The sequence below is a fragment of the Struthio camelus genome, chromosome 2 (assembly GCF_040807025.1).
Source record: "Struthio camelus isolate bStrCam1 chromosome 2, bStrCam1.hap1, whole genome shotgun sequence".
NCBI lineage: Eukaryota > Metazoa > Chordata > Aves > Struthioniformes > Struthionidae > Struthio > Struthio camelus.
In genome coordinates this window covers 65,434,771-65,448,125 of record NC_090943.1, presented here as the reverse complement: position 1 = coordinate 65,448,125, position 13,355 = coordinate 65,434,771, and the positions used below count along the sequence as shown (strand labels likewise).

At 42.2% G+C, this 13,355-nt stretch overlaps 1 protein-coding gene across 16 annotated transcripts in view; it reads right to left on the bottom strand.

The window, feature by feature from the left end:
* Positions 1–13,355, bottom strand: part of IKZF1 (IKAROS family zinc finger 1) — a 71,677-nt gene that overhangs the window by 43,209 nt on the left and 15,113 nt on the right. For 15 of the 16 annotated variants that reach the window (XM_068936126.1, XM_009681912.2, XM_068936122.1 and 12 more), the window contains exon 3: positions 7,410–7,529. In XM_068936126.1, coding sequence (XP_068792227.1) covers positions 7,410–7,529 — 120 coding nt within the window. Of the gene's footprint in view, positions 1–7,409; positions 7,530–8,841; positions 10,676–13,355 lie in introns of those variants that run through there. The other variant, XM_068936121.1, reaches the window with a different exon arrangement.

The following is a 13,355-nucleotide window of genomic DNA, read 5'->3' as shown; positions in this document are numbered from 1 at the left end:
ATAGATTACATTCCCAGGAAAAGGGAAAACCTACGCCGTAAACCTACCAGTATAAATCCCTCAGGCGGGGACGCGGCCCCAGGGACACGGCGTTTGCTGCGGGGCAGAGCCCAGGGAGCGCGCGCCGGGCGGCTGCAGCCGAAAACGGGCTGCTCCCAGCGCGGCACCATAGCGGGAGCGGAAGTTACGGAAACGTGAGGAGAGGCTGGAAAAACTCAAAACAGCGGCTCGCTCCCAAACAGCGCCTCTGCACGGGCAGGGGACAGCGCTCCTTATACTGCGCCTGCGTCCCCCCGTGAACCTGAAGAGCGCTCGGGTTGAGGGACACCTCGCCCAGGAGAAAAAACAAGCCTACAGCAACACAGACTAATGAGTAAGAGAGACGGGCAGCGGTGGGAAGGTCCATCCAAGCTCACGATGCAGAGTCATTCCCCTAAAATAGGCTGAGGTTTTAGCAAGCTGCAGTTACAAAGGTCCTCCCCAGCTTAAAATATGCCCCACTTCCAGCCAAAGCCCCATGTGTCTGAGCCGTGCTGCAGCCCCGGCTGAGATCCTGCTAGATAATTTTAACTCCCGAGCTCGAACGGGGCTTATCGCTGAAGCACATCTCTTCTGCTCAGATAAAGACAACTTCCTCTGACTGCAGATTAGATCAGCAGGCTCAGTATCCGTACTTAAAAGCCGCACTGCTAAACACACTGCTTGTCTCCAGTTTAAACAACGCTCGCCGCCTGCTCAGCGGCGGAGAAATAAAACTCGCACGGCTCCGAGGCTTTCCTCGTCCTTTACCCTTGCACGTTCCCCTCTGAAAACACGGCAACACCCAGCAGGCACTCACGAAACTGGCGGCAGCTCCACAGACTGCACAATTTTGCAGAAATCAGGAGGGGGGGGGGGAAAAAGCTCCACCGGCCACTGCGACGTTATGTGGCCACAGAACCCGTCCCTCAGCTGAACAGGCGAGGAGCGGAAAAACTCCTCGCAAAACGACACAGAAATTGCTGGGAAAGTACAACTCTTTTTAGGACAAATTCTGTCCTGACGGATTTGATTTTGCCATCTACTCTGATTATATCAGAAAGCGAAGTTTGACACGCCTGGTTACACTGTGGTTTCTGGCCTTGCTTTGCACAGGCTCAGTTAACGGAGCTAATATGGCGCTGTCTGCTCCAGGAGCATGGCAGGTCTCCCAGCCAGACTGGCTCGCTGTCCCTTTGCCAAAAGGCTTGCAAGTTTGTTTTGAAAATATGCACCCTCCATTATTTGCAGCAAGCGTTTTTAAATTTGATCAAGAAATTTGCCTACAGCAAGAAGACCGGCTTTCACCATCCCTCTGAAAATTCAGGCATGTTTTTTTTTCCCTACGCGGTAAGCCATTGCCCAGAGCAGAGCTTGGCTCTGGTACCGTGGCGGAAATCCGCAGCTCTCCCATAGCCCTCTATATTTGGCTCTTCTGCATCTCATTCTAGCGCATTGCTTCACACTGTGCACGAGGAAAATGGATCTTTGAAGGCTGGTATATACTACATATCACATATGTCATCTATAACGGCATTCATGACATTTATCACATGCCTTCTTCCACTAACCCATCCCCACCCTCCTCTATACAAATCCCCAGAAGAGTTTTGCATACAAAATGAAAATAATCCTGACAGAAACATTTCCTGTGGTCCCCTCAAAACCAGAAAATTCGTACTGGCAGGCTCTCAGAGCACGCTACCTTCTGTCCGTGCTGGGTATTGTACTTTGGGGTTAGAAATGGGAGCTCCAGATCAAATGGGAGGGGAGATTCCCAACTTCCTTGTTTTTAGAAGTTCCTAAAATATACCAGTTACAAGTTTTTCAATTCCTTCAGAAGTCTCCTCAGTTGGACTTGCAAGCCCTGCTTTGCTATGGAGCTGTACTCGTGCACTTCAAACAATTTGTAAAGCTCCCAAAACATATTGATGCAAATTTTCTCTCCGCTCTGGGGGGCTGAGAGAACTGCATTAGGTGAGAATTCATCAGCAACTGTTTGTGAAGGCTCATCAGCTCCTACACACTTTTTGCACCTTTGAGCAACGGAGAGGTACATTTGAAAGCCGAGCAAGTAAAACGCATTACACAACCCTCCAGGTTATATTATTTCTCCGAATAGTGATATGCCCATGCACTTACATGCCACACACGTGCACTTTATTACACCTACACAGCAGACTGCCTTCATAGCCACCAAACTCCTACAGGAGGAGCGTGCAAAGATTTTTGCTCTGGCAGTCTTAGCTACCTCAGTCCCCTGCAGAAATGCCGGGGCAGCAGTAAGCTGAACCTGTCTCAAGCAATGGGACGGATTTTGCAAGCTGGGGTGGGGCACTTCCCCTTTTGGCTTTTCTCCCTTGTCTCCTCCATCTGCAGCCTTTCCACACTTTTACACTCCCTCCACCCTGCTATGTACGAGTTGCAGCAGACTGATGTAATGGCAAGCTGTTGTGGTTGGCCTGGTGGCCCCTCAACGAGGCTCGTATCCTTGCTGTCAAATGCTTGAATTCCTTTTAAGGAAATAAAGCACTGAAGCAGCTGAGAATGAGGATGCTTGCCTGCATCAGTACCTACTTACTGGTACAGGTTAGCACCTCTGGATGACTATGGCAGCTAGGGAAAACCCCAGGATCTGAGGGCAACGGTGCGTTCCCAGAGGTGCCAGGCCAGGGCTTCTGCTTCAAAAACCGTGTTGTGGGGGAGAGGTAACATCAGTCCTTTTGACACTTCCCACTAGGGAAGAAAAGTGTCAAAAAACTCTTTCCTTTTCACTTCTCTCCCCATACTAGCATTCTTTCTTTTAAACAAATACTTTCTAACTTCATAATAAACCTGCTCTCTCTTGTGTCGGAGGCATGACCTCCAGGCATCTTCTGCCAGTTGCCCAACAGTTTCAATCCAATTTTGAAAAGTCAGTTCTCCCCATCTCCTCCTCTCAGAAAGAACATTTGTACGTGTTATAAATTTCAGGTTTACACTGTAATCTGTGACTAGGGTGGTGATAATTTTCTTCAGTGAAAAACCCATGGCTTATGTGCTGGAAGTCTAAAGGGTCATCTTTGTCAGACAGCTGCCAGTACAGAGGAGACCCTGGGCCCACAGCCTCTTTCTGAGGCCAAAAACACTCAGTTGGCCTTTGTTGTTGTTGTTTCTGTTGTTGTTTTTTTAACCTATCAATGGCCAGCTAGAGTATGGGCAGGTATGAATAAAGGAATGTACTATTTGTTCTTTTAGACAAATGCTACAACAAGGGACTTTTCCTGCAGGAAGCAGGGTCTGCCCTACACCTAGCTGAATCCTTGGCTTTGCACACATGGCTCGAATTTGGACACAGTCCTAGGGCAGAAACAACCTTAAACTCAACAGTCCACCACTGTTCAGGGTTCGGGACTGATTATCCACAGAAGATAACACTAAACCTGAAACTTGAAGGAAGGCAGTGAGAATCAGCAGAAGATACTTTAAATCAGCTTTTATGTTATACGTTAAGCGTAGGAAATAGGACTGCTTGTCTAAGCTAGATCACAAAGCGCTAAGTCTTAAAAGAATGGGATTTGAGTGGGATGTGTTTTTCTAAATAACTTAGATCAGGATTTTAAAAGACATTTAGGAGTTTCATGGACCCATATGGATGGTAAAAGAGTCTCTAGTGCATTAAAGACTTGTGAAAATCCAGCCCTTCCCTTGTCTGAAAACCTTCCCGGTGTTTTCTAGAAAAAAGAGCTCCTGCAACATGGAGCAGGTGGGTGAGTAGACTGAAAAACAAAAAATAATAGAAAAGCCACAGGTACCAGATCAGTCTAAGACGGAAATCTGGGGGTGGAGAAGAGGACAAGGAAGGAAGAAGGTCTAGTGGACAGAGCAGCATAAATAAGAGTTTTCAGAAGCAAGCTGCCTAACATGTTCTGGGAGTCACTACATTAACAAGATGGCAAGCTGATCAAGGAAGTAAAGAGATGTAGCAGCACTCAAAATACATCTTTTAATACGATTTTGCTTTGCTTTGCTGTGCTGCTTTGGGGTATTACCAAAACCTTTGGATGACTTTACTTCCACAAACGACCTTTTCCCACCTGTTTAGCATTGGTCAGAAGCATCTCCTGTGTTGGGTGCCTCTATCTGGGGAGACAACTGAAAGCATGCTTTTTGTACCCTGTCTGGTCATTTTAAGCGAGCCACTCAGAAACTGAAAGCATCCAGTGAAAATCTGGGCAGGTGAATTTTGTAGTGTAACCTATAAAGTCCACTGCAGGTTCATTCTCAGAGGAGGGAAAGATGTTTGAAATGATTCTTTCTATCAGGTCCATAGCACCAAGTTTCATTCTCACTCTAGGGCTGGAAAAAGCAAGAAAGCAGATTTCTGAAAACACAAGGAGGAGTTCATCATTTTTTTTCTAAAAAAATTTTTTTCTATCATTTTTTTTCTAAAAATAACTTATTTCCCCCAATCTCTGACCTTTAAAATGCTAAGTTCATGAAAAAAGATAATTAACCTTTTGACGCTAAGGTTAAAGGTTTCATGAAGTGTTACTATGAATCTGAGTAAGCAAACGGTCATTTGAACATTTCTATCTAACAGACCAATTAAAACTAACAGTTTTCTCACCTAATTTTACTAAGATGAGGCAAATAGTTACTGTCTTCCATACAACAAAATGGTAATTTTCACTGTTACCTCCATAACCCTACATGTTAAAAAAAAAAAAAAAAGCTCCAGAGCCTAGTGGCTCTCTTCAGTACATATGTGAGATAAACTAACACTCCTCAGCGCGTGGAGTGAGGACAGCTCATCTTCCACGGTGTTATAGATCAAGTGGCATGCAGTGCAAATCATATGCTGAAATACAGCAAAGTGCACAGGGGATTCCCTTTGCATGAAGGAAATAAATGGGACATTAGGAAAGTCATATAGAGAAAAATCGTTGCCTGGTTGTATCTGCTCATGCGCATCGCCTGTCAGTTATCACAGGCCACATGTTATCTTCCTGCTACGAGGTATATATAGTTGGTGGGTGGGTCTTTACAGTAATTAGTTGCCTACCTATCACTCTTCCAACTACCTTTGAAGCTCATCCTTTTCTACCTAAGTTCTGTGATAAACAGAGGTGAGAGAAAGATCTTTGGGCAGGCTTAGAGTTGACAGCATTGCACAGAACACAAAGCCCATCTACGCTGCCATACGACTGCTAAGATTGAAAGGCAGTCCCTTTCTTATCTCACGTATCTATGGGGTCTATTGGCTCTATCTGTTGGCCAACCACTCTTTTGAATGTCCTGCTACTGCACTGGTTAGTCCCCGACTAGCAAACTTTTATTTCATAATGATCCTTCTTAGCACTTCAGAACGCGCTTAGCAATCATATCCCTTTTGATATGTTTCGTGCATGTGTTCAGACATGAGGTTTTTTTAATAGGAAAATATAATTTTTCAATTCAAAAAGATAGGAGAATATAATTTTTCAATTTCAAAAGAAAGTTAGCCTAGGGCTAGAAAAAAAGAGTATTAGAAGTGAAAGTGAAGGCAGCTTTACAGAAAAGATAAAGAAGACAAGTGTTGGAGTTGACGCCTACAGTGAAGATCATCCATGAAGTGGAATGTAATGAATTGTCTTTGCTTCTGTTGACTATGGTAAACGTCTCATTACAGCAATGTGACCCTTCTAAACCAAACAGCTATGGCTAAAGAGAGTGGCTGCAGAAAAAGATGTTGAAGTCAGGACAAGGAAAATCTCTTTTACTGCTGGGTGCACAAAGGAAAGCTAATGAGAACTGATGGAATTTATTGCATTTAGAATTCCAAGGACGATATTTTCTCTGTCATTTACTGCGATAACCTTTAATATCTATTTACTTTATATCAATATGTAATTGATTCATTAGGAGAATCATTACATCATCAGCAAACGTAAATTTCATCATTTGCTTATTATGATATTATGTCTGATATTTGCAAAGTGAAATGAATTCAATGCAAAATATTGTGTGTTTATCTGGTTTTGAATAAGGGATTTTTTTTAATTAAGAGTTGAATATTTTGCAGGGTTTAGCTATTGTGGGAGAAAAGAGGCATAACTCATTTTACCGAGTTGGTAGACAGGCAATAAAGGGAAGATTTTGGCCAAAGAAACTTGGTATTGAGAAATAAAGCACTGGGTAAGTGATCAGATTATTAAAAAGCACTTTTAAACATTAAGTTTTTTCATCAGATTAGGAGCTGAACTTTACACTCCTCTTTTCGGTAACGGGATCAAGCAGTGAATGAAGTGAGGGTGCGTAAGATGCTGTATTTTCTCCTACTTAGCACTAGGGGTTGGAAGTCTGTTCTATTCCTAATGCTGACACCACTCTGCTGTATTACCTTGATCTGGTTATTTCTCCTTTTTGTACCTCCTTTCCCACCTCCCATCCTTTATTGGACTTCCCTAGGCTATAACCATTTCAAGTAACTTGCAATCTTACTGTAGATAGTCTTCTACCACAACCCTTGTTCATACTATAGGAACATAAAAGTGATCAGTAATACTTTAATTTGCAGGTTAAAGAAAAGCTATTCACTCCCTTTTCCTCTCCTGATGTATTTTTATCATATAGGGCATTAATCACAGCATCCTGGGAGTCATTATACTTTTTTTTTCTTTGCTAGCACACAAACATCATGCCCATCAAGGACATTGTCCAGCTTTTCTTTAGTGGCCTATATGTGAGCTAATGTGTGCAACAGCCAGCAGCATAGCTAGTTCTTGGTGTGGATTCTGGAATTCCAAGGAAGAAACAGTATTTTGCAGAATCGTGTCTGAACAATACTTTGTTTTAAGCCAACAGACTTGATCAATTGTGGACACTTACCCAGGAAAATAAAATTCAAGTGTTTTTTGAAACTCTTCCACTTAAAAAAAGGGTAAACGAAGAACAGATATTGGAATCTAAAACATGTGAATAACATGAATGTTCTAATATGACATTTTGAGAGAAATAAGAACAGGTAACGTTCAAGATAACATTTGAATAAATAGCAAAAATAAGAACAAAAATATGCAAGAGTTTACTGAAATTTTATCAAATCCGAGTTAAGGTAATCTTCCATTCCATTTTCTATGCAGAATGAAAGCCATCTGTCCAGGGGGGAAATTTCATGCAATCAGTTACGCTTTCGAAATAAGATAAATAGTAGGATCTTTCTAACTTCTTTGGGGATGAAAAGGCTCGCTGTCCTTCAAAATGCCTTTCCAAAAGAGAAGGTTGCAGAAGAAGTGCAGAACACTGGAGTAATGCTGTGCTAAAGGAGATGAAAAGGCACAGGACCTGCCCGTATCCAGTTAGCTATGTAGTACTTTATTTAAGATTATAGAGTACTAATATTTCTTATCAGAGTGGACTAGTCATCTTACCCAAGGCTCTCTCATTCTTAGAGTTCTGCTGTCCTCCAGTACTAGTTGAAAGGTCCTCTGGTACTGGCATAGGTTCATCTGCATCATCTGGGACATCACTAACCGGAGGACTTTCCTTTCCTAGTAGTGAAGAAAGCAGCATCAGTCAGTCATCAGAATAGCCTCATTTTCAAGTAATTGTATAAGCATAACCACAAACTAAATATAACTTAAGAAGAAAAAAAAAAGGTCAGTTAAGAATGCTACTAAAAGTATGACTTATGCAGGACCAAAACCGACTGTCTTTCTGCAAAGAAAGCTTCTCTGGAATAAAGGGGAAATTGTATTTGCGAAAAGAATGCATGGGCAGCGTCTCTTCTACATTTACTGAAGCTGGGATACAACGTTATCAGCCTTAACCTTTTGGATATTTGTAACGCATGCAAATATTTTTTTAGCTGCTATGCTCAGAAGATCCAGTTTAGGCAACATATATCGAGAGATTACAAAGGCTATCAAATGGCTATCTTCTGTAAAAACTCTTCTTTCTTCTATGAATGTTTCTTGAAGGCAAGTCCATTTTTGCTTCAGTGACATAATAAAGTCTAACCCACAAATTTTCTGGGGTTGTAACAGAAAGACTTCAAAAATTTTCTTTATCTTCAGCAGGCTTCACTAAAATCCACAGATCAAACTTTGGCTCATTCTTGTGCCTACTGGCAATCAAGTGCCTACAGCGCCTGGGAATGCCTAAAACATGTTATTAAAACAGGTCAGTCAAAGCATGACTTCCAGGGTTTTATGATCTCTTACATGCACAGAAGAAACAAACCCCAGTAGCTTGAGTACACCCATTTTGCAGAAGAAACCAGTGTGGTGCTGTGGTGTGTTGTAAGCCTAATGGAACTCTTTTAGTGCCAAATGCAATATACATTGAGGAAAAGAAGCCTCTTGCTAAGAATTGCACTGCCAGAAACAGCAAGGTTTCTTGCTTTAGCTCTCAGTCATAGCATAGATGTCCTACCCATAGTATCGTACCTTGTTTTCCAGAATTTCTTTTAAAATGACTTCACGCATCCAGAACAAAAACATGCCTTGCATAGAATTATCTACCAAAAGAATTATCTAAGAGATTAGTTTCCCATACTACTACTAAAAGGCTGTTCTCTGAATTAATAGCAAAGAACAGAATAGGCCCAGAACACGATTTGAACTCAGTGATATTGACATAAGATCTCTGTCTCCAAAATGGAGTTTTTATCAACTGACACTGCTACAACCTATTAGTCATCCTGTGGCAATCAGTACACTATCACGGGCAGTAATTTTATAGCATAAAGGCCGAGCAAACTAGTGCTTTTTATAATGACCATTCCCCTCGTTGACACACAAGCATTAATGCATTCTGAAATCATTTACCAGAAAAGAAAAAAATAAAATCAGCATAGCTTACTTGAGTGATAACAGTCTGATCTGGTGATGTCAGTTATGGATTTGCTCTAGAGGTAACTCAGAAATAAGAAAATAGTTTCCTCCCAACCTTCTGGATGGAGCAAAGCACCATGCTTTCTGATATGCACAGGTCATGGCTAGAAATGCAGGCATACAGGAAACGACAAGTAGGTTTAAGGCACCTTTCATATCATCCCACTCTCTTCCAGAGGCCTGGCAAACTCAGGCCTGCTCCCACCTACAGCAGCTGCACAGACCCCAGTTGTGGTTTCTTCCTCAGCCAAAGGGGAACCTGCCATGCGACGCTTTCCCCATGCCCTGAGGAGCAAGGAATAAGAGCGCGCAACCAAAACCCCTTTACACCGGGATAATCCTTGCTGTCTCCTTCACAGCAGAACAGCATAGAGCACTCAAATTCTCACAAGTGTTAAAAATATACTTGTATGTCCTTGAAAACAAAAGAACTTCCATCTGTTAGATCCTTAACTGCCTCCAATGTCTGTGATCTTCTTGCAAAGATCACCCCCAAATATTTGAAGATAGCATAAATGTGGGGCAAAGTAGTTCGTTTGCATTGTTTGAGTGCACAAATCTAGGTTTCAAAGAATGAAACTGGGGGAATGTTGACTGCATTTCTTAATGATGCATCTGTCAGACTGCGGAATAATCTCCAAAAGGGAGTGGTGCGAGCAGTCAGATGAATCACCTAAAACTGGGCGGCTGGAAGGCTAGAGGATAACTAAGGAACAGTCCTGCACTGGCAGAGGGGTGGACTAGATGATTTAATACGGTTCTCCCAGCCCTCAGTTCCATCTTCCATGGCATATTCTTAATCCAACAAAATCACACCCACTGGATGCGAGTGCAACAGTAAAGGTGGACTGCATAACGGGAAAAGAAGGACTATGAATTTTACAGCAGAGGAAGGTAAAAGCAGGAAGTAAGCTCACTGAAACAGTTCTTGCCATGCACTGTTCAGCTTCTTTTTCTTCTTCTTCTTCTTCCTTTTTTTTGTTAAAGAGTTATTCCTGTAGTTTTCTTCACTACCTTATGGGATTTAAGGAAATTAGAGAACTGCCAACAACTTTTCTGATGCAAGTCCCAGCCTGCCAAACTGAGCTATATCTTATGGATAGGAAGCAGGGGTGATGAGAGACTGGTTGAACTATTTCAGCCTTTTCAAAAAAAAATAAAATAAAATAAATCCAGAAGCTTAATCTGAGGGCAAGGGGCAGTGTGATCAGAATCAGCTTTCTTGACAGTAAGCTTTAGAAAATTGGTTAAAAAGCATTAATATTAACAGCCACCTGCAAGTTCCAAGGTTCAGGATGTGCTCCCAGTTACACAAACGCAAGTTCTTATGCTCTGACTTAGTCTAGATTCAGGAGAACATTTACCCTAAAAAGCTGAGCGCTTTAACGGTTACAAATCAACATAAACAGATAGTATCAGAGGTATAAGATAACGAATAGCAAACAAAATCAAAACTCTATTAACTTGTGGTTAATCATCCCACAATAAGTAGGATAAGTAGGATGCTTTGCAGATAATTCAAAGCGGTCTTTTGGGAACAGAAACATTTTAGTAGGTCAGTACTCTGGCAGTTTATGGTGAACCGTTTGGTTTACTAAACAGATACAGATCTTCTACTTGTTAAATGAAGAGCCATTTGCCCAGATGGCATGAATCAGAGTAGTTCCATAGACTTGGTGGGGCAGGTCTGCAGAAGCTGGAGACCTGGTTGCTCCTCTTTCTTTGAAGGAGACTGCAGTTAAGAAAATTTTACTGAGTAAACTTAGCTTTAATGACTCATCTCACATCACTTGATTTCTTCATGTTGCACATGACAGAGAAATCCCTGCATGCAAAAAGACAGGGTAAAAATAGTGGATTTAAAATAGACATATTTGTGGAGCTCTGTGTCTTAGATTCAGAGCATGATATTCGTATTTCATGCCTTAACTACATCTAAATTGTTACACTATGATAAGTTCACTACTGAATGATAACCTAACAGATACGCGATCTCACTAACACACTTTTGCCAATGAATTTAGAAATGGTAAGGGGGAGAGGGAGGGAAAAGTTTCCCATTTAATATCTAACAGGCATGTTCCAGAATAATAACTGGTTGAAGGGATGCAGCTGAAAAAAAGCTAGTGGCAAACACTGTGGCAAATTGTTAAAACGTCACATAACCCAGCAAAGTACCATAGATCTATTCCGTTCCCATTTTTGCTCAAAAATAAGTGAGGCATAATCAGTGTAATCTAACCTCTGTTCTTTTTGGTTTTGTTCTTATAAAGAGTTGTCTGACATATCAAATAGAAAAAGCACGGGAGCTTTAGAGGGAAGGCAGAAGACTTCTGGGGTATCAAAGTTTTGTTTCTAGCGCTGCCACTGATTCACGGCTTGCCCTGGGTTAAGCCATATAGGCCGGTATTCTCAAATGCAGGCTATATGATACTTTCCCCCAATTCACACTGAAGCTCTGAAACATGGTCTCAGATTGCCAAACACTGCCATTTCCATATGAAAATTGTCACAGACAGGCCTAACCTACCAGTAGTGCCTCAGCTTCTCCATGCTTCATTTTTCTCACTCGTGCTTTAGCAATTTAGCACAGGAATGAGGAAAGGCAACCAAGTGCCCAGCCCAGTAAGGTTTCGTGCACCCTTATTCCTACCAAAGTTTGTAAGATTCAAGTTGCTTCAATTTGAGAGCTCTTCACTTCATGTCAGAATGGCGTTGCTAACACTACTGCTGTTAAAAACAAAGACAGGACAGGGTTTCTTACGGAAATTTCAATCATTATCCTTTTACAAACTAATATGTCGGTTGTATCTAATGCCTGAGGCTTGCTTTGAGCGGAAACACTAGAGTGACTGAAGAGGTTATGAAAGAAAAGCAATATACAGATTTTCTGGCCTGAAGTCAGAACTCAATTCATGTCCCATTTTCACTAGTGCAATCTCAGACCTCAAGCGAGCAAGAAGAGAGAGTCACTCCAGGACAGGAGCCAGACTCTCAGGTGCTAGAAAGCAGCCCAGGATACGCTCATTTACACATTCCCAGAATCTAGCAAGAACGGCAAATGCAAAACTCTTCTCCCTGCTTTCGCAGAGAGCAGCACAGCCTGGTAGGTGCTAGGGGGATCTTTTTATGTTAGATGTGGAAACATTTGTACCGTTTTTTCACCTTCCTTAACTGTTAGGCCCTAGAACTGAGAAAAAAAAAAAAGGGCAGGAAAAATACTGCTTGTTAAGTGAGATATTATCTGCGTTTTCTGATTCTCTTGTATAGGTGCCGGATACCGTTTGGTTAAATGTATGTCAGCTCTCTCCTCATTTCAGAACTGCAACTGCCTGCCTCATGAAATACCACTTTCAGGAGAAAGAAAAAAAAAGTGCGAACTCTGAGCTGGTCTCACGGTATTTCAGTTCCTCTGGGAGCGAGCAAAGCCTCGACTCCCAGAAGTGGGAATGCCTGTGGGCACAGGGGGCCGGTATCGCTCACGCTCACGCCCAGCTCGCCCCTGTCGCGCCTTGAGTCAGCTACAGCTGCGTAACCCAAGCGGCTGCAAAACGCTGCTTCTGAGCTGAGAAGACTCTTTCTGGAGACCTACTTTATTTCTGGCAAGGAACAAACAAACAACCCACCTGCCTGCCAAACTACAAGTTAAAAAAAAAAAAAAAGGTCACACGTGCTGGTGAACCAAGCCAGCTAAATCCATTAGCTTGGATAGTAAGCTACCTCCGATGCGCATTAGCCACAGTGCAGCAGAAATGGGTGAAGGTGTTTTCCAGCTCACGTGACAATCCCACAATCCTGAAACTGTGCAGCTGCTAAACTGGTTCCCAATAGATAGCAGAGCTCTTGTCATGCAAGGAAGCATCCTACCAGCATCCAGAATCCCAGGAGGAGAAGGGGGAAAACTCCTTTCTGAATTTGCCAGCTTTATGAGGAAGAGGTAGGCATCATCTCTGCACCTTCAGACAGTTGCAAGCTCTAGTAAGAGTTTTTGAAGAGCCAGTATCTATGGAGCCTAATCTGACCAACTCCTGTTTCCAGAAGCCTGAGTTCACACGCAACTCAAAACATAAATGAAAATAAATTTGCAAGTTCTTTGGCTACTTTGTTCACAAATCCAGCTAACAATCCAATAAACTCACAAACTCCGCTCAGAGAAAGCCCCAGATTAAAATATCAGCAGCTCAGTCGCAGGCTAGATTAGGAAAAGTCCGTGCAGAATTTTGGCTGCAATCTGTTTATGCAGGTCTAACTCTTTTGTCAGAGGTAAAAATGCCTCTTACTCTGACTCTTTTAAAAGAGAATCCTCCCTTACCACAAGAAAGCTCTATTTTCATCAATATGATTTGCCACAAATGCTGAAGGGCATCGGTAAAGTACTACAGTGATTCCAATTCTGAAAAACTGAGAGCTACAAAAAAAGTGAGTGCGTGAGTGTGTGTGTGTGGTTATATATAAAATATGCACACGTAAATATATATATAC